Source organism: Ammospiza nelsoni, chromosome 5 (assembly GCF_027579445.1).
Source record: "Ammospiza nelsoni isolate bAmmNel1 chromosome 5, bAmmNel1.pri, whole genome shotgun sequence".
In the NCBI taxonomy this organism is placed as follows: domain Eukaryota; kingdom Metazoa; phylum Chordata; class Aves; order Passeriformes; family Passerellidae; genus Ammospiza; species Ammospiza nelsoni.
The window spans coordinates 57,814,632-57,835,602 of NC_080637.1; the positions used below are offsets into that span (position 1 = coordinate 57,814,632).

The window sequence follows — 20,971 nt, forward strand, 5'->3', positions numbered from 1 at the left end:
AAATTACATATTTGACCCTTTAGAATAATTTCTTCTCATGATATAATAGTTACATAATTCATGTAGTTGACAATATTTATATTATTCCATTGGCTTTTATGATATTTTACTATTATATATGATAATTGATAAGCTTTCTAGCATATAATATGTACACAGGGGATATATATACACAAATTAACAACCTAGATCTTTACATATACAAAGTATCAGGTCAGCTCCAACACAGTTGGTACAATGCTGACCTGAAGGATTCCCATGAGGGAAGAAGGAGAAACAACGTCCATTCAGCAATCCCAAACATTGCCCAGGGATTGTGGAGTCTCCCTCCCCAGAGAGAGAGAGTCAACAACCTTGATCCGAACGCAATCCTTTGTAGTGTAGAGCGGGAAGACCTGCCGGGAGCACCCCTGAAGCAAATGATGCCACCAGTGGTCCTTTCAAACATTCCCTCATCTGAGATTCTGAGATTCGTGTCTCGGCACAAGATGAAGCCCTCAGAGGGAAAATGGACTCAAAGAAAGAGGTGGGGGAATAATAGCATTTCCTTGTGCATGTTCCTTGATCTTTGGAGCCAACCTGGTCATCACTGGATGCAGTGCTGGGGAGGCTCTTGAGACCACACTGCTGCTGCTGCTGCTGCTGCTGCTGCTGATGGCATAGTGCTGCTACGCAGCGTTTTCCCTTCCCTCTCCGAAACCCACCTTCTCCCTTCTTTTCCCATCTCTCCTGAGAACTGGTTCTCTGCCCCCCGGTGTGAGCCTCACAAGCACAGCTCTGTGCTGGAGAACCTCTTTCACTGTTCATTTCTAAGGATCCGTTTGAGCCAATGCTGCAGATCCATGTACTGGTTCATTGCCTGAGAGTGGGCAACGGGATCCATCACCAGGTCATGGAAGAGATTGCGTGACCTGGCCATTAGGACCTCTGGGGGCAAGCGGATGCCCTCAGGAAGCCTCTGGTTGCCCACAATGAAGTGATTGAGGCGTCTCCTTTCCACACACGTGCGCAGGCTCTCGCTGATATCCATCAGCCGGCTCACAAAATGTCTCCTGCGCCACTGTGACGCGGGCAAGATGCTCAGGAGGTGCATGACAATGGTCTTGATGGTATAGGTGGAAAAGCCTAAGCCCAGCTGAAGACGAGTGAAGAACTGCAGGCATTTCAGGTGCAAGCTGTCAGGGGGAGCCTGCCTGGCGATGTACCTGAAGAACTTCATCTCGGCCACAGCGTAGCTCTCTGGCCAGATTGTGCTGGAGGTGTGGGCTTGCCTAGGCTGGCTGCTCACAAAGACGTCTGAGTTGCCTTGCCGCACCCCAAAGAGGATCTCGATCCGGTAGCTTTCTCTGCCGTTGGTCACCTTGAACTGGCAGGAGCGTCTGGGGGGCAGCAGCACTAAATGCCAACTGTGTGACTCAAGCAAAGCCGGCCAGATTGCTCTCACCAGCTGGTAGAACCAGCGGGCAGTTTTCTCCACGTCCAGGTAGGAGCCCGTGCACAGGGTATGAAGGAGGCTGGGATCCTGATGCCTCCTCAGCTCCTCCTCAGGGTGGTGCAGGAAGCACAGCATGTGCTCACCCTGCTGCTCACTCGTGCAGGTGCACTCCTGCTGCACGCGGATGTGGAAGTTCCTCAAGCGCCTCTGCCATGCAGTGCCCAGCTCTAGGTGGAAGCTGTGCCCTCGGGGAGGTGTCATGGGTATGAGCACCTGGTACACAACATCCTGCTCACGGGGACTCCAACCTTCGAAGGCACTGCCCACCCCAATGGCTCCTTGCAGCACCGGATAGAAACTGTTGGACAAGACCCGTCGAAAATAAATTGCAAAATGCTCCATCAGGGTTCTTGTCCACATGCATCCTCCCTGCAGGTCCTGCACAGGCCACTGTACGCGCTCCATTATGATTCTTCCAAAGTTGTCGGCACGATCACGGAATTCTTGCACTTGATTTCCAACGTCATTGACGTTTGCTGCATTGGCAGCTTCATTGCCAGCTTCATTGGCAGCAGCATTGTCGACATCCTCTGCACGGCCATCATCACTGTCGTCTTCCTCCACCTCCATTTCATTGTCTCCTTCATCTTCATTTCCAAAGTCTTCTTCATGTGCATGCACATTTTCAACCTCCTCTTCATTTACACCATCATGTGCTTCTCCTTGCTCCTCTGTCCTCAGGCTCCCTTTCCTCCACATATACCACAGTGCCAAGAGAAGGAGCAGGAGCCCAGCAAGAGCCCAGAGCTGCCAGTGCTGCCGGGCAGAGGAGAGCAGGTCTCCCCAGGCCAAGACACCCTGCTTCAGCAGGACCAGCTGCTCCACCTCCCGCTGCAGATGAATCTTCTCCTCTTCCTGGAGCTTGGCACGCACCTCCATTCGCAGACGTGTCACCTCGTCCAAGCCATTACCCACGGGCTGTGGGTACTGGACTAAACTTGGCAAGAGCAAGAGCCACAATACCCAGGTATCCATGGTCTGCAGGAGGATGGAGAGAAGGCCTTGAGAGGGAGGGGCTGAGAGGGAGGCAGCTGGCAGCAGGGATTGTGGGGGGCAGCAGGGACAGGAATTCCAGGGATCTGGGAGCAGGAAGCACAGGACCCCAGAGAGCTGGCAAGCAGCCAGGCCCGTTCCGCTGCCCAAGCTGCAGCAGCAGCAGCAGCAGCACGGTGTCCTGCCCAAGGCTGGGCCATGAGGGGCTGTTCCTGGATGCAGGGGGAAAAGCCAGCCCCGGGTACTGCGTTTCTGCCCCGGCCCTTATCCCCAGCCCAGCCTCCCCACCATGTGTGCACTCACCGCTTGCCCAAGCAATACAGGGCCAGCGTTACCTGCTGGGGCCTTGTATAGCTGCCCCCATTTGTGACATGGCCCCGTCACGTCATGGACGTCACAGTACACCACAGCCAGCCCAGCCCCACCCTTTGTCCCCACCCCAGCTCAGACTGTCGCAGGGGCCCTGGGGTACCGGTTAAGGCAGCCTTTGAGTGAATCTTCTTCAAAGAACCTCTCTTGGCCCTTCTCTTGTCTTTTTTCTCAGCTGCCCTCCACTGGCAATCTCATAGATATCCATGTTGGAAGGCACTCTTGAGGATCACGGAGTCAAAGCCTTGACTCCATGCTGAGCTTCAGTTAAATCTCTGAGTCTATAAAAGCTGCACTTTGGTTTCAGCCCTGCTGCTTTTCTGAAGAATGAGCATGACAGCATCCTCTTGGCTTCCCCACACCACTTGTGGACCAGGCCTCTGGAGAGCACTCCTTTTTTCTACTCCAGAAAGAGTTTCCCAGCACAATTGTTCTGCATTAGAAAGATGTCTTTTAGGTGACCAGTTCCAGATAGATTGGTCTGTCTTTCTGTGCATAAACAGGCACAGCTACACAGACTGCAGTGATGAACCGCCATCTAAGAGTCGCAGGCTGCTATTGTAGCTCTTCCCCCTGATTCCTACCCAAAAATGCTCAACCCCATCAGCACCATCATTAAGCTCTAGACAGGTGGAACCCCGCCTTACATAAAGGGTGACCCCAGCGCCCCCCCCTTCCCTGCCTGTGTCTTCTGCAGGGTTACAAAGATATAAACCAGAGGGCTATTGTGGTGGTCAGCAGCTTGCCTGAAGGCCTCACGCTTTCATTTCATCCTAATTTTAGAACTGAAGCAGAAGTAATTCTATAAGTACTTTAATGATGAAACTTAACCAGTGTGGACCGTTAGGGAGCAGGCCCGGACCGTTGGGGACACCAGCAGCTATTGGCTGTTTGACCGGGTGGCAACTGCTTCAACCAATGTGGACTGACCAGGCAGACATTCAGATCTGCAAAGGAAGAGAGCACTCAATAAAAGTTGCTTGCTGTGCATGAAGCTTGGTGCGTGTGTATGGTGCCATTCCTGCCTCCACAATCAAAGTGGCAGAGGGGTTCCATACAGTAGGAAACTGGAGAAGTCTTGTTCCTTCCGAGTACCTCAGGCAGTGGGGGAAGGAAGAGGGTGATGCACCTGGGAATTAGGATAAAAAAGGAGGCTGCGGCCTTGTCCTGGGTCTCAAGAAATCGAGACACCCCAAGGGGAAATGTCCCTTGGCCTCTCCCTTTATTCCAATACTATTACAGGACTCCTCTGTGTCCTCCCTGGAGATAACCTCTGGCGTTGTGAAGTTTGTTCCCCACAGGGACACACCCTACTCTTTCAGTGCTCATTCTCCAGCTCTTCTCTGCTTTCTAACACATCTAGAAGCCCGTGTCCTTGCTGCTGCACGGATCTCCCACGGCTCTCTGCCAGCAGCACTCCAGAGCTCCCAGCTCCAGCTGGCAGGGCCTCAGCACCTGCCCTGTGCCCTCCCGCCCTGACGGCCACACCAGGCCCTGCTTGCCGCCCTCATGGTGGCACTCCTGGCCCCAGCGTTCTCCAAGGCCTTCTCCGGGGGCACCTTCTTGCGGCCTTTCACTCTCTGCACCAGGCCCAGCAGAGACCTGAGAGCGGCAGTGGACAAGGGCCTGCAGGGACAGCACCAGGCCCAGTGGCTTCCCTCTGACAGTGGGCCGGCTTGGGCTGGAGATGCACAAGAAATTCTTGCCTCTCAGGCTGCTCAGGCCCTTGCCTACACACACTGCCCACAGCAGCTGTGGCTGCCCCATCCCTGGCAGCGTTCCAAGCCAGGCTGGACGGGGTCTGAAACAAGCGGGCCCAGGAGAAGGTGTCCCTGCCCTTGGCAGCAGGGTTGCAACAAGACCATTTTTAAGCATCCTTCCAAGGGAGGCCCTTCTGGCCTTCTGTGGTCGCAGGGGCCGCGGTCAACTGGACTTAATTTCTGATTAGAACCAATTCACCACTGCAAGTATGGCCAATTTCAAGGAGACTCTTCACAAGCTCAGATTCACAACTTGTCGCTTTTACCTACACTACAGGTCTGGTTGAGGTCAATAAAGTCTTGCATGATCCAGGTTCTGGAATCTTGTCCTTTATTGAATCAAGAGCAATGAAATTTCCAGGTTGCTACTCATAAAAGCACTAACTATAGAACATAGTTGTGTGTCCCCAGCAGACAGAGACACGATATATGTCTTTACTACTACATTAAAAAAAACTCTTATATATTAAACTCCTTATATATACAATATAACATTTATAATTGCTACGTATGATATAAATGTATCAATTTTTTGGAAATTTTAAAATAACATGTTTTCATCCATATAAGATATAAGTGCCCTATGAGCATTAATACGTATCACAACTTAGAGTGACGCTAAATATTGGCTATATTGCATTCTTTAAACAAAATTACATATTTGACCCTTTAGAATAATTTCTTCTCATGATATAATAGTTACATAATTCATGTAGTTGACAATATTTATATTATTCCATTGGCTTTTATGATATTTTACTATTATATATGATAATTGATAAGCTTTCTAGCATATAATATGTACACAGGGGATATATATACACAAATTAACAACCTAGATCTTTACATATACAAAGTATCAGGTCAGCTCCAACACAGTTGGTACAATGCTGACCTGAAGGATTCCCATGAGGGAAGAAGGAGAAACAACGTCCATTCAGCAATCCCAAACATTGCCCAGGGATTGTGGAGTCTCCCTCCCCAGAGAGAGAGAGTCAACAACCTTGATCCGAACGCAATCCTTTGTAGTGTAGAGCGGGAAGACCTGCCGGGAGCACCCCTGAAGCAAATGATGCCACCAGTGGTCCTTTCAAACATTCCCTCATCTGAGATTCTGAGATTCGTGTCTCGGCACAAGATGAAGCCCTCAGAGGGAAAATGGACTCAAAGAAAGAGGTGGGGGAATAATAGCATTTCCTTGTGCATGTTCCTTGATCTTTGGAGCCAACCTGGTCATCACTGGATGCAGTGCTGGGGAGGCTCTTGAGACCACACTGCTGCTGCTGCTGCTGCTGCTGCTGCTGATGGCATAGTGCTGCTACGCAGCGTTTTCCCTTCCCTCTCCGAAACCCACCTTCTCCCTTCTTTTCCCATCTCTCCTGAGAACTGGTTCTCTGCCCCCCGGTGTGAGCCTCACAAGCACAGCTCTGTGCTGGAGAACCTCTTTCACTGTTCATTTCTAAGGATCCGTTTGAACCAATGCTGCAGATCCATGTACTGGTTCATTGCCTGAGAGTGGGCAACGGGATCCATCACCAGGTCATGGAAGAGATTGCGTGACCTGGCCATTAGGACCTCTGGGGGCAAGCGGATGCCCTCAGGAAGCCTCTGGTTGCCCACAATGAAGTGATTGAGGCGTCTCCTTTCCACACACGTGCGCAGGCTCTCGCTGATATCCATCAGCCGGCTCACAAAATGTCTCCTGCGCCACTGTGACGCGGGCAAGATGCTCAGGAGGTGCATGACAATGGTCTTGATGGTATAGGTGGAAAAGCCTAAGCCCAGCTGAAGACGAGTGAAGAACTGCAGGCATTTCAGGTGCAAGCTGTCAGGGGGAGCCTGCCTGGCGATGTACCTGAAGAACTTCATCTCGGCCACAGCGTAGCTCTCTGGCCAGATTGTGCTGGAGGTGTGGGCTTGCCTAGGCTGGCTGCTCACAAAGACGTCTGAGTTGCCTTGCCGCACCCCAAAGAGGATCTCGATCCGGTAGCTTTCTCTGCCGTTGGTCACCTTGAACTGGCAGGAGCGTCTGGGGGGCAGCAGCACTAAATGCCAACTGTGTGACTCAAGCAAAGCCGGCCAGATTGCTCTCACCAGCTGGTAGAACCAGCGGGCAGTTTTCTCCACGTCCAGGTAGGAGCCCGTGCACAGGGTATGAAGGAGGCTGGGATCCTGATGCCTCCTCAGCTCCTCCTCAGGGTGGTGCAGGAAGCACAGCATGTGCTCACCCTGCTGCTCACTCGTGCAGGTGCACTCCTGCTGCACGCGGATGTGGAAGTTCCTCAAGCGCCTCTGCCATGCAGTGCCCAGCTCTAGGTGGAAGCTGTGCCCTCGGGGAGGTGTCATGGGTATGAGCACCTGGTACACAACATCCTGCTCACGGGGACTCCAACCTTCGAAGGCACTGCCCACCCCAATGGCTCCTTGCAGCACCGGATAGAAACTGTTGGACAAGACCCGTCGAAAATAAATTGCAAAATGCTCCATCAGGGTTCTTGTCCACATGCATCCTCCCTGCAGGTCCTGCACAGGCCACTGTACGCGCTCCATTATGATTCTTCCAAAGTTGTCGGCACGATCACGGAATTCTTGCACTTGATTTCCAACGTCATTGACGTTTGCTGCATTGGCAGCTTCATTGCCAGCTTCATTGGCAGCAGCATTGTCGACATCCTCTGCACGGCCATCATCACTGTCGTCTTCCTCCACCTCCATTTCATTGTCTCCTTCATCTTCATTTCCAAAGTCTTCTTCATGTGCATGCACATTTTCAACCTCCTCTTCATTTACACCATCATGTCCTTCTCCTTGCTCCTCTGTCCTCAGGCTCCCTTTCCTCCACATATACCACAGTGCCAAGAGAAGGAGCAGGAGCCCAGCAAGAGCCCAGAGCTGCCAGTGCTGCCGGGCAGAGGAGAGCAGGTCTCCCCAGGCCAAGACACCCTGCTTCAGCAGGACCAGCTGCTCCACCTCCCGCTGCAGATGAATCTTCTCCTCTTCCTGGAGCTTGGCACGCACCTCCATTCGCAGACGTGTCACCTCGTCCAAGCCATTACCCACGGGCTGTGGGTACTGGACTAAACTTGGCAAGAGCAAGAGCCACAATACCCAGGTATCCATGGTCTGCAGGAGGATGGAGAGAAGGCCTTGAGAGGGAGGGGCTGAGAGGGAGGCAGCTGGCAGCAGGGATTGTGGGGGGCAGCAGGGACAGGAATTCCAGGGATCTGGGAGCAGGAAGCACAGGACCCCAGAGAGCTGGCAAGCAGCCAGGCCCGTTCCGCTGCCCAAGCTGCAGCAGCAGCAGCAGCAGCACGGTGTCCTGCCCAAGGCTGGGCCATGAGGGGCTGTTCCTGGATGCAGGGGGAAAAGCCAGCCCCGGGTACTGCGTTTCTGCCCCGGCCCTTATCCCCAGCCCAGCCTCCCCACCATGTGTGCACTCACCGCTTGCCCAAGCAATACAGGGCCAGCGTTACCTGCTGGGGCCTTGTATAGCTGCCCCCATTTGTGACATGGCCCCGTCACGTCATGGACGTCACAGTACACCACAGCCAGCCCAGCCCCACCCTTTGTCCCCACCCCAGCTCAGACTGTCGCAGGGGCCCTGGGGTACCGGTTAAGGCAGCCTTTGAGTGAATCTTCTTCAAAGAACCTCTCTTGGCCCTTCTCTTGTCTTTTTTCTCAGCTGCCCTCCACTGGCAATCTCATAGATATCCATGTTGGAAGGCACTCTTGAGGATCACGGAGTCAAAGCCTTGACTCCATGCTGAGCTTCAGTTAAATCTCTGAGTCTATAAAAGCTGCACTTTGGTTTCAGCCCTGCTGCTTTTCTGAAGAATGAGCATGACAGCATCCTCTTGGCTTCCCCACACCACTTGTGGACCAGGCCTCTGGAGAGCACTCCTTTTTTCTACTCCAGAAAGAGTTTCCCAGCACAATTGTTCTGCATTAGAAAGATGTCTTTTAGGTGACCAGTTCCAGATAGATTGGTCTGTCTTTCTGTGCATAAACAGGCACAGCTACACAGACTGCAGTGATGAACCGCCATCTAAGAGTCGCAGGCTGCTATTGTAGCTCTTCCCCCTGATTCCTACCCAAAAATGCTCAACCCCATCAGCACCATCATTAAGCTCTAGACAGGTGGAACCCCGCCTTACATAAAGGGTGAGCCCAGCGCCCCCCCCTTCCCTGCCTGTGTCTTCTGCAGGGTTACAAAGATATAAACCAGAGGGCTATTGTGGTGGTCAGCAGCTTGCCTGAAGGCCTCACGCTTTCATTTCATCCTAATTTTAGAACTGAAGCAGAAGTAATTCTATAAGTACTTTAATGATGAAACTTAACCAGTGTGGACCGTTAGGGAGCAGGCCCGGACCGTTGGGGACACCAGCAGCTATTGGCTGTTTGACCGGGTGGCAACTGCTTCAACCAATGTGGACTGACCAGGCAGACATTCAGATCTGCAAAGGAAGAGAGCACTCAATAAAAGTTGCTTGCTGTGCATGAAGCTTGGTGCGTGTGTATGGTGCCATTCCTGCCTCCACAATCAAAGTGGCAGAGGGGTTCCATACAGTAGGAAACTGGAGAAGTCTTGTTCCTTCCGAGTACCTCAGGCAGTGGGGGAAGGAAGAGGGTGATGCACCTGGGAATTAGGATAAAAAAGGAGGCTGCGGCCTTGTCCTGGGTCTCAAGAAATCGAGACACCCCAAGGGGAAATGTCCCTTGGCCTCTCCCTTTATTCCAATACTATTACAGGACTCCTCTGTGTCCTCCCTGGAGATAACCTCTGGCGTTGTGAAGTTTGTTCCCCACAGGGACACACCCTACTCTTTCAGTGCTCATTCTCCAGCTCTTCTCTGCTTTCTAACACATCTAGAAGCCCGTGTCCTTGCTGCTGCACGGATCTCCCACGGCTCTCTGCCAGCAGCACTCCAGAGCTCCCAGCTCCAGCTGGCAGGGCCTCAGCACCTGCCCTGTGCCCTCCCGCCCTGACGGCCACACCAGGCCCTGCTTGCCGCCCTCATGGTGGCACTCCTGGCCCCAGCGTTCTCCAAGGCCTTCTCCGGGGGCACCTTCTTGCGGCCTTTCACTCTCTGCACCAGGCCCAGCAGAGACCTGAGAGCGGCAGTGGACAAGGGCCTGCAGGGACAGCACCAGGCCCAGTGGCTTCCCTCTGACAGTGGGCCGGCTTGGGCTGGAGATGCACAAGAAATTCTTGCCTCTCAGGCTGCTCAGGCCCTTGCCTACACACACTGCCCACAGCAGCTGTGGCTGCCCCATCCCTGGCAGCGTTCCAAGCCAGGCTGGACGGGGTCTGAAACAAGCGGGCCCAGGAGAAGGTGTCCCTGCCCTTGGCAGCAGGGTTGCAACAAGACCATTTTTAAGCATCCTTCCAAGGGAGGCCCTTCTGGCCTTCTGTGGTCGCAGGGGCCGCGGTCAACTGGACTTAATTTCTGATTAGAACCAATTCACCACTGCAAGTATGGCCAATTTCAAGGAGACTCTTCACAAGCTCAGATTCACAACTTGTCGCTTTTACCTACACTACAGGTCTGGTTGAGGTCAATAAAGTCTTGCATGATCCAGGTTCTGGAATCTTGTCCTTTATTGAATCAAGAGCAACGAAATTTCCAGGTTGCTACTCATAAAAGCACTAACTATAGAACATAGTTGTGTGTCCCCAGCAGACAGAGACACGATATATGTCTTTACTACTACATTAAAAAAAACTCTTATATATTAAACTCCTTATATATACAATATAACATTTATAATTGCTACGTATGATATAAATGTATCAATTTTTTGGAAATTTTAAAATAACATGTTTTCATCCATATAAGATATAAGTGCCCTATGAGCATTAATACGTATCACAACTTAGAGTGACGCTAAATATTGGCTATATTGCATTCTTTAAACAAAATTACATATTTGACCCTTTAGAATAATTTCTTCTCATGATATAATAGTTACATAATTCATGTAGTTGACAATATTTATATTATTCCATTGGCTTTTATGATATTTTACTATTATATATGATAATTGATAAGCTTTCTAGCATATAATATGTACACAGGGGATATATATACACAAATTAACAACCTAGATCTTTACATATACAAAGTATCAGGTCAGCTCCAACACAGTTGGTACAATGCTGACCTGAAGGATTCCCATGAGGGAAGAAGGAGAAACAACGTCCATTCAGCAATCCCAAACATTGCCCAGGGATTGTGGAGTCTCCCTCCCCAGAGAGAGAGAGTCAACAACCTTGATCCAAACGCAATCCTTTGTAGTGTAGAGAGGGAAGACCTGCCGGGAGCACCCCTGAAGCAAATGATGCCACCAGTGGTCCTTTCAAACATTCCCTCATCTGAGATTCTGAGATTCGTGTCTCGGCACAAGATGAAGCCCTCAGAGGGAAAATGGACTCAAAGAAAGAGGTGGGGGAATAATAGCATTTCCTTGTGCATGTTCCTTGATCTTTGGAGCCAACCTGGTCATCACTGGATGCAGTGCTGGGGAGGCTCTTGAGACCACACTGCTGCTGCTGCTGCTGCTGCTGCTGCTGATGGCATAGTGCTGCTACGCAGCGTTTTCCCTTCCCTCTCCGAAACCCACCTTCTCCCTTCTTTTCCCATCTCTCCTGAGAACTGGTTCTCTGCCCCCCGGTGTGAGCCTCACAAGCACAGCTCTGTGCTGGAGAACCTCTTTCACTGTTCATTTCTAAGGATCCGTTTGAACCAATGCTGCAGATCCATGTACTGGTTCATTGCCTGAGAGTGGGCAACGGGATCCATCACCAGGTCATGGAAGAGATTGCGTGACCTGGCCATTAGGACCTCTGGGGGCAAGCGGATGCCCTCAGGAAGCCTCTGGTTGCCCACAATGAAGTGATTGAGGCGTCTCCTTTCCACACACGTGCGCAGGCTCTCGCTGATATCCATCAGCCGGCTCACAAAATGTCTCCTGCGCCACTGTGACGCGGGCAAGATGCTCAGGAGGTGCATGACAATGGTCTTGATGGTATAGGTGGAAAAGCCTAAGCCCAGCTGAAGACGAGTGAAGAACTGCAGGCATTTCAGGTGCAAGCTGTCAGGGGGAGCCTGCCTGGCGATGTACCTGAAGAACTTCATCTCGGCCACAGCGTAGCTCTCTGGCCAGATTGTGCTGGAGGTGTGGGCTTGCCTAGGCTGGCTGCTCACAAAGACGTCTGAGTTGCCTTGCCGCACCCCAAAGAGGATCTCGATCCGGTAGCTTTCTCTGCCGTTGGTCACCTTGAACTGGCAGGAGCGTCTGGGGGGCAGCAGCACTAAATGCCAACTGTGTGACTCAAGCAAAGCCGGCCAGATTGCTCTCACCAGCTGGTAGAACCAGCGGGCAGTTTTCTCCACGTCCAGGTAGGAGCCCGTGCACAGGGTATGAAGGAGGCTGGGATCCTGATGCCTCCTCAGCTCCTCCTCAGGGTGGTGCAGGAAGCACAGCATGTGCTCACCCTGCTGCTCACTCGTGCAGGTGCACTCCTGCTGCACGCGGATGTGGAAGTTCCTCAAGCGCCTCTGCCATGCAGTGCCCAGCTCTAGGTGGAAGCTGTGCCCTCGGGGAGGTGTCATGGGTATGAGCACCTGGTACACAACATCCTGCTCACGGGGACTCCAACCTTCGAAGGCACTGCCCACCCCAATGGCTCCTTGCAGCACCGGATAGAAACTGTTGGACAAGACCCGTCGAAAATAAATTGCAAAATGCTCCATCAGGGTTCTTGTCCACATGCATCCTCCCTGCAGGTCCTGCACAGGCCACTGTACGCGCTCCATTATGATTCTTCCAAAGTTGTCGGCACGATCACGGAATTCTTGCACTTGATTTCCAACGTCATTGACGTTTGCTGCATTGGCAGCTTCATTGCCAGCTTCATTGGCAGCAGCATTGTCGACATCCTCTGCACGGCCATCATCACTGTCGTCTTCCTCCACCTCCATTTCATTGTCTCCTTCATCTTCATTTCCAAAGTCTTCTTCATGTGCATGCACATTTTCAACCTCCTCTTCATTTACACCATCATGTGCTTCTCCTTGCTCCTCTGTCCTCAGGCTCCCTTTCCTCCACATATACCACAGTGCCAAGAGAAGGAGCAGGAGCCCAGCAAGAGCCCAGAGCTGCCAGTGCTGCCGGGCAGAGGAGAGCAGGTCTCCCCAGGCCAAGACACCCTGCTTCAGCAGGACCAGCTGCTCCACCTCCCGCTGCAGATGAATCTTCTCCTCTTCCTGGAGCTTGGCACGCACCTCCATTCGCAGACGTGTCACCTCGTCCAAGCCATTACCCACGGGCTGTGGGTACTGGACTAAACTTGGCAAGAGCAAGAGCCACAATACCCAGGTATCCATGGTCTGCAGGAGGATGGAGAGAAGGCCTTGAGAGGGAGGGGCTGAGAGGGAGGCAGCTGGCAGCAGGGATTGTGGGGGGCAGCAGGGACAGGAATTCCAGGGATCTGGGAGCAGGAAGCACAGGACCCCAGAGAGCTGGCAAGCAGCCAGGCCCGTTCCGCTGCCCAAGCTGCAGCAGCAGCAGCAGCAGCACGGTGTCCTGCCCAAGGCTGGGCCATGAGGGGCTGTTCCTGGATGCAGGGGGAAAAGCCAGCCCCGGGTACTGCGTTTCTGCCCCGGCCCTTATCCCCAGCCCAGCCTCCCCACCATGTGTGCACTCACCGCTTGCCCAAGCAATACAGGGCCAGCGTTACCTGCTGGGGCCTTGTATAGCTGCCCCCATTTGTGACATGGCCCCGTCACGTCATGGACGTCACAGTACACCACAGCCAGCCCAGCCCCACCCTTTGTCCCCACCCCAGCTCAGACTGTCGCAGGGGCCCTGGGGTACCGGTTAAGGCAGCCTTTGAGTGAATCTTCTTCAAAGAACCTCTCTTGGCCCTTCTCTTGTCTTTTTTCTCAGCTGCCCTCCACTGGCAATCTCATAGATATCCATGTTGGAAGGCACTCTTGAGAATCACGGAGTCAAAGCCTTGACTCCATGCTGAGCTTCAGTTAAATCTCTGAGTCTATAAAAGCTGCACTTTGGTTTCAGCCCTGCTGCTTTTCTGAAGAATGAGCATGACAGCATCCTCTTGGCTTCCCCACACCACTTGTGGACCAGGCCTCTGGAGAGCACTCCTTTTTTCTACTCCAGAAAGAGTTTCCCAGCACAATTGTTCTGCATTAGAAAGATGTCTTTTAGGTGACCAGTTCCAGATAGATTGGTCTGTCTTTCTGTGCATAAACAGGCACAGCTACACAGACTGCAGTGATGAACCGCCATCTAAGAGTCGCAGGCTGCTATTGTAGCTCTTCCCCCTGATTCCTACCCAAAAATGCTCAACCCCATCAGCACCATCATTAAGCTCTAGACAGGTGGAACCCCGCCTTACATAAAGGGTGACCCCAGCGCCCCCCCCTTCCCTGCCTGTGTCTTCTGCAGGGTTACAAAGATATAAACCAGAGGGCTATTGTGGTGGTCAGCAGCTTGCCTGAAGGCCTCACGCTTTCATTTCATCCTAATTTTAGAACTGAAGCAGAAGTAATTCTATAAGTACTTTAATGATGAAACTTAACCAGTGTGGACCGTTAGGGAGCAGGCCCGGACCGTTGGGGACACCAGCAGCTATTGGCTGTTTGACCGGGTGGCAACTGCTTCAACCAATGTGGACTGACCAGGCAGACATTCAGATCTGCAAAGGAAGAGAGCACTCAATAAAAGTTGCTTGCTGTGCATGAAGCTTGGTGCGTGTGTATGGTGCCATTCCTGCCTCCACAATCAAAGTGGCAGAGGGGTTCCATACAGTAGGAAACTGGAGAAGTCTTGTTCCTTCCGAGTACCTCAGGCAGTGGGGGAAGGAAGAGGGTGATGCACCTGGGAATTAGGATAAAAAAGGAGGCTGCGGCCTTGTCCTGGGTCTCAAGAAATCGAGACACCCCAAGGGGAAATGTCCCTTGGCCTCTCCCTTTATTCCAATACTATTACAGGACTCCTCTGTGTCCTCCCTGGAGATAACCTCTGGCGTTGTGAAGTTTGTTCCCCACAGGGACACACCCTACTCTTTCAGTGCTCATTCTCCAGCTCTTCTCTGCTTTCTAACACATCTAGAAGCCCGTGTCCTTGCTGCTGCACGGATCTCCCACGGCTCTCTGCCAGCAGCACTCCAGAGCTCCCAGCTCCAGCTGGCAGGGCCTCAGCACCTGCCCTGTGCCCTCCCGCCCTGACGGCCACACCAGGCCCTGCTTGCCGCCCTCATGGTGGCACTCCTGGCCCCAGCGTTCTCCAAGGCCTTCTCCGGGGGCACCTTCTTGCGGCCTTTCACTCTCTGCACCAGGCCCAGCAGAGACCTGAGAGCGGCAGTGGACAAGGGCCTGCAGGGACAGCACCAGGCCCAGTGGCTTCCCTCTGACAGCGGGCCGGCTTGGGCTGGAGATGCACAAGAAATTCTTGCCTCTCAGGCTGCTCAGGCCCTTGCCTACACACACTGCCCACAGCAGCTGTGGCTGCCCCATCCCTGGCAGCGTTCCAAGCCAGGCTGGACGGGGTCTGAAACAAGCGGGCCCAGGAGAATGTGTCCCTGCCCTTGGCAGCAGGGTTGCAACAAGACCATTTTTAAGCATCCTTCCAAGGGAGGCCCTTCTGGCCTTCTGTGGTCGCAGGGGCCGCGGTCAACTGGACTTAATTTCTGATTAGAACCAATTCACCACTGCAAGTATGGCCAATTTCAAGGAGACTCTTCACAAGCTCAGATTCACAACTTGTCGCTTTTACCTACACTACAGGTCTGGTTGAGGTCAATAAAGTCTTGCATGATCCAGGTTCTGGAATCTTGTCCTTTATTGAATCAAGAGCAACGAAATTTCCAGGTTGCTACTCATAAAAGCACTAACTATAGAACATAGTTGTGTGTCCCCAGCAGACAGAGACACGATATATGTCTTTACTACTACATTAAAAAAAACTCTTATATATTAAACTCCTTATATATACAATATAACATTTATAATTGCTACGTATGATATAAATGTATCAATTTTTTGGAAATTTTAAAATAACATGTTTTCATCCATATAAGATATAAGTGCCCTATGAGCATTAATACGTATCACAACTTAGAGTGACGCTAAATATTGGCTATATTGCATTCTTTAAACAAAATTACATATTTGACCCTTTAGAATAATTTCTTCTCATGATATAATAGTTACATAATTCATGTAGTTGACAATATTTATATTATTCCATTGGCTTTTATGATATTTTACTATTATATATGATAATTGATAAGCTTTCTAGCATATAATATGTACACAGGGGATATATATACACAAATTAACAACCTAGATCTTTACATATACAAAGTATCAGGTCAGCTCCAACACAGTTGGTACAATGCTGACCTGAAGGATTCCCATGAGGGAAGAAGGAGAAACAACGTCCATTCAGCAATCCCAAACATTGCCCAGGGATTGTGGAGTCTCCCTCCCCAGAGAGAGAGAGTCAACAACCTTGATCCAAACGCAATCCTTTGTAGTGTAGAGAGGGAAGACCTGCCGGGAGCACCCCTGAAGCAAATGATGCCACCAGTGGTCCTTTCAAACATTCCCTCATCTGAGATTCTGAGATTCGTGTCTCGGCACAAGATGAAGCCCTCAGAGGGAAAATGGACTCAAAGAAAGAGGTGGGGGAATAATAGCATTTCCTTGTGCATGTTCCTTGATCTTTGGAGCCAACCTGGTCATCACTGGATGCAGTGCTGGGGAGGCTCTTGAGACCACACTGCTGCTGCTGCTGCTGCTGCTGATGGCATAGTGCTGCTACGCAGCGTTTTCCCTTCCCTCTCCGAAACCCACCTTCTCCCTTCTTTTCCCATCTCTCCTGAGAACTGGTTCTCTGCCACCCGGTGTGAGCCTCACAAGCACAGCTCTGTGCAGGAGAACCTCTTTCACTGTTCATTTCTAAGGATCCGTTTGAACCAATGCTGCAGATCCATGTACTGGTTCATTGCCTGAGAGTGGGCAACGGGATCCATCACCAGGTCATGGAAGAGATTGCGTGACCTGGCCATTAGGACCTCTGGGGGCAAGCGGATGCCCTCAGGAAGCCTCTGGTTGCCCACAATGAAGTGATTGAGGCGTCTCCTTGCCACACACGTGCGCAGGCTCTCGCTGATATCCATCAGCCGGCTCACAAAATGTCTCCTGCGCCACTGTGACGCGGGCAAGATGCTCAGGAGGTGCATGACAATGGTCTTGATGGTATAGGTGGAAAAGCCTAAGCCCAGCTGAAGACGAGTGAAGAACTGCAGGCATTTCAGGTGCAAGCTGTCAGGGGGAGCCTGCCTGGCGATGTACCTGAAGAACTTCATCTCGGCCACAGCGTAACTCTCTGGCCAGATTGTGCTGGAGGTGTGGGCTTGCCTAGGCTGGCTGCTCACAAAGACGTCTGAGTTGCCTTGCCGCAGCCCAAAGAGTACCTCGATCCGGTAGCTTTCTCTGCCGTTGGTCACCTTGAACTGGCAGGAGCGTCTGGGGGGCAGCAGCACTAAATGCCAACTGTGTGACTCAAGCAAAGCCGGCCAGATTGCTCTCACCAGCTGGTAGAACCAGCGGGCAGTTTTCTCCACGTCCAGGTAGGAGCCCGTGCACAGGGTATGAAGGAGGCTGGGATCCTGATGCCTCCTCAGCTCCTCCTCAGGGTGGTGCAGGAAGCACAGCATGTGCTCACCCTGCTGCTCACTCGTGCAGGTGCACTCCTGCTGCACGCGGATGTGGAAGTTCCTCAAGCGCCTCTGCCATGCAGTGCCCAGCTCTAGGTGGAAGCTGTGCCCTCGGGGAGGTGTCATGGGTATGAGCACCTGGTACACAACATCCTGCTCACGGGGACTCCAACCTTCGAAGGCACTGCCCACCCCAATGGCTCCTTGCAGCACCGGATAGAAACTGTTGGACAAGACCCGTCGAAAATAAATTGCAAAATGCTCCATCAGGGTTCTTGTCCACATGCATCCTCCCTGCAGGTCCTGCACAGGCCACTGTACGCGCTCCATTATGATTCTTCCAAAGTTGTCGGCACGATCACGGAATTCTTGCACTTGATTTCCAACGTCATTGACGTTTGCTGCATTGGCAGCTTCATTGCCAGCTTCATTGGCAGCAGCATTGTCGACATCCTCTGCACGGCCATCATCACTGTCGTCTTCCTCCACCTCCATTTCATTGTCTCCTTCATCTTCATTTCCAAAGTCTTCTTCATGTGCATGCACATTTTCAACCTCCTCTTCATTTACACCATCATGTCCTTCTCCTTGCTCCTCTGTCCTCAGGCTCCCTTTCCTCCACATATACCACAGTGCCAAGAGAAGGAGCAGGAGCCCAGCAAGAGCCCAGAGCTGCCAGTGCTGCCGGGCAGAGGAGAGCAGGTCTCCCCAGGCCAAGACACCCTGCTTCAGCAGGACCAGCTGCTCCACCTCCCGCTGCAGATGAATCTTCTCCTCTTCCTGGAGCTTGGCACGCACCTCCATTCGCAGACGTGTCACCTCGTCCAAGCCATTACCCACGGGCTGTGGGTACTGGACTAAACTTGGCAAGAGCAAGAGCCACAATACCCAGGTATCCATGGTCTGCAGGAGGATGGAGAGAAGGCCTTGAGAGGGAGGGGCTGAGAGGGAGGCAGCTGGCAGCAGGGATTGTGGGGGGCAGCAGGGACAGGAATTCCAGGGATCTGGGAGCAGGAAGCACAGGACCCCAGAGAGCTGGCAAGCAGCCAGGCCCGTTCCGCTGCCCAAGCTGCAGCAGCAGCAGCAGCAGCACGGTGTCCTGCCCAAGGCTGGGCCATGAGGGGCTGTTCCTGGATGCAGGGGGAAAAGCCAGCCCCGGGTACTGCGTTTCTGCCCCGGCCCTTATCCCCAGCCCAGCCTCCCCACCATGTGTGCACTCACCGCTTGCCCAAGCAATACAGGGCCAGCGTTACCTGCTGGGGCCTTGTATAGCTGCCCCCATTTGTGACATGGCCCCGTCACGTCATGGACGTCACAGTACACCACAGCCAGCCCAGCCCCACCCTTTGTCCCCACCCCAGCTCAGACTGTCGCAGGGGCCCTGGGGTACCGGTTAAGGCAGCCTTTGAGTGAATCTTCTTCAAAGAACCTCTCTTGGCCCTTCTCTTGTCTTTTTTCTCAGCTGCCCTCCACTGGCAATCTCATAGATATCCATGTTGGAAGGCACTCTTGAGGATCACGGAGTCAAAGCCTTGACTCCATGCTGAGCTTCAGTTAAATCTCTGAGTCTATAAAAGCTGCACTTTGGTTTCAGCCCTGCTGCTTTTCTGAAGAATGAGCATGACAGCATCCTCTTGGCTTCCCCACACCACTTGTGGACCAGGCCTCTGGAGAGCACTCCTTTTTTCTACTCCAGAAAGAGTTTCCCAGCACAATTGTTCTGCATTAGAAAGATGTCTTTTAGGTGACCAGTTCCAGATAGATTGGTCTGTCTTTCTGTGCATAAACAGGCACAGCTACACAGACTGCAGTGATGAACCGCCATCTAAGAGTCGCAGGCTGCTATTGTAGCTCTTCCCCCTGATTCCTACCCAAAAATGCTCAACCCCATCAGCACCATCATTAAGCTCTAGACAGGTGGAACCCCGCCTTACATAAAGGGTGACCCCAGCGCCCCCCCCTTCCCTGCCTGTGTCTTCTGCAGGGTTACAAAGATATAAACCAGAGGGCTATTGTGGTGGTCAGCAGCTTGCCTGAAGGCCTCACGCTTTCATTTCATCCTAATTTTAGAACTGAAGCAGAAGTAATTCTATAAGTACTTTAATGATGAAACTTAACCAGTGTGGACCGTTAGGGAGCAGGCCCGGACCGTTGGGGACACCAGCAGCTATTGGCTGTTTGACCGGGTGGCAACTGCTTCAACCAATGTGGACTGACCAGGCAGACATTCAGATCTGCAAAGGAAGAGAGCACTCAATAAAAGTTGCTTGCTGTGCATGAAGCTTGGTGCGTGTGTATGGTGCCATTCCTGCCTCCACAATCAAAGTGGCAGAGGGGTTCCATACAGTAGGAAACTGGAGAAGTCTTGTTCCTTCCGAGTACCTCAGGCAGTGGGGGAAGGAAGAGGGTGATGCACCTGGGAATTAGGATAAAAAAGGAGGCTGCGGCCTTGTCCTGGGTCTCAAGAAATCGAGACACCCCAAGGGGAAATGTCCCTTGGCCTCTCCCTTTATTCCAATACTATTACAGGACTCCTCTGTGTCCTCCCTGGAGATAACCTCTGGCGTTGTGAAGTTTGTTCCCCACAGGGACACACCCTACTCTTTCAGTGCTCATTCTCCAGCTCTTCTCTGCTTTCTAACACATCTAGAAGCCCGTGTCCTTGCTGCTGCACGGATCTCCCACGGCTCTCTGCCAGCAGCACTCCAGAGCTCCCAGCTCCAGCTGGCAGGGCCTCAGCACCTGCCCTGTGCCCTCCCGCCCTGACGGCCACACCAGGCCCTGCTTGCCGCCCTCATGGTGGCACTCCTGGCCCCAGCGTTCTCCAAGGCCTTCTCCGGGGGCACCTTCTTGCGGCCTTTCACTCTCTGCACCAGGCCCAGCAGAGACCTGAGAGCGGCAGTGGACAAGGGCCTGCAGGGACAGCACCAGGCCCAGTGGCTTCCCTCTGACAGTGGGCTGGCTTGGGCTGGAGATGCACAAGAAATTCTTGCCTCTCAGGCTGCTCAGGCCCTTGCCTACACACACTGCCCACAGCAGCTGTGGCTGCCCCATCCCTGGCAGCGTTCCAAGCCAGGCTGGACGGGGTCTGAAACAAGCGGGCCCAGGAGAAGGTGTCCCTGCCCTTGGCAGCAGGGTTGCAACAAGACCATTTTTAAGCATCCTTCCAAGGGAGGCCCTTCTGGCCTTCTGTGGTCGCAGGGGCCGCGGTCAACTGGACTTAATTTCTGATTAGAACCAATTCACCACTGCAAGTATGGCCAATTTCAAGGAGACTCTTCACAAGCTCAGATTCACAACTTGTCGCTTTTACCTACACTACAGGTCTGGTTGAGGTCAATAAAGTCTTGCATGATCCAGGTTCTGGAATCTTGTCCTTTATTGAATCAAGAGCAACGAAATTTCCAGGTTGCTACTCATAAAAGCACTAACTATAGAACATAGTTGTGTGTCCCCAGCAGACAGAGACACGATATATGTCTTTACTACTACATTAAAAAAAACTCTTATATATTAAACTCCTTATATATACAATATAACATTTATAATTGCTACGTATGATATAAATGTATCAATTTTTTGGAAATTTTAAAATAACATGTTTTC

At 52.2% G+C, this 20,971-nt stretch overlaps 4 protein-coding genes across 4 annotated transcripts; all 4 read right to left on the bottom strand.

Annotated features, from left to right (window-relative positions):
- Positions 1–796: 796 nt before the first annotated feature.
- LOC132073499 (inositol 1,4,5-trisphosphate receptor-interacting protein-like 1) lies at positions 797–2,440 on the bottom strand. The gene has a single exon (XM_059472591.1). It carries the CDS (start codon positions 2,372–2,374, stop codon positions 797–799), a length of 1,578 nt encoding a protein of 525 aa, XP_059328574.1. The 5' UTR covers positions 2,375–2,440.
- Positions 2,441–6,063: 3,623 nt separating this feature from the next.
- Positions 6,064–7,707, bottom strand: LOC132073500 (inositol 1,4,5-trisphosphate receptor-interacting protein-like 1). Its single transcript, XM_059472592.1, has one exon. It carries the CDS (start codon positions 7,639–7,641, stop codon positions 6,064–6,066), a length of 1,578 nt encoding a protein of 525 aa, XP_059328575.1. The 5' UTR covers positions 7,642–7,707.
- Positions 7,708–11,330: 3,623 nt separating this feature from the next.
- LOC132073501 (inositol 1,4,5-trisphosphate receptor-interacting protein-like 1) lies at positions 11,331–12,974 on the bottom strand. Its single transcript, XM_059472594.1, has one exon. The coding sequence runs from the start codon at positions 12,906–12,908 to the stop codon at positions 11,331–11,333; it is 1,578 nt and encodes a 525-aa protein (XP_059328577.1). The 5' UTR covers positions 12,909–12,974.
- A 1,358-nt stretch (positions 12,975–14,332) lies between these two features.
- LOC132073502 (inositol 1,4,5-trisphosphate receptor-interacting protein-like 1) lies at positions 14,333–20,718 on the bottom strand. Its single transcript, XM_059472595.1, has 5 exons — positions 20,683–20,718; positions 20,155–20,232; positions 16,596–18,268; positions 14,894–15,017; positions 14,333–14,338 (listed from the first exon to the last, which is right to left on the bottom strand). The coding sequence occupies exons 1-5, from the start codon at positions 20,716–20,718 to the stop codon at positions 14,333–14,335; spliced, it is 1,917 nt and encodes a 638-aa protein (XP_059328578.1).
- Between the last annotated feature and the right edge of the window lie 253 nt (positions 20,719–20,971).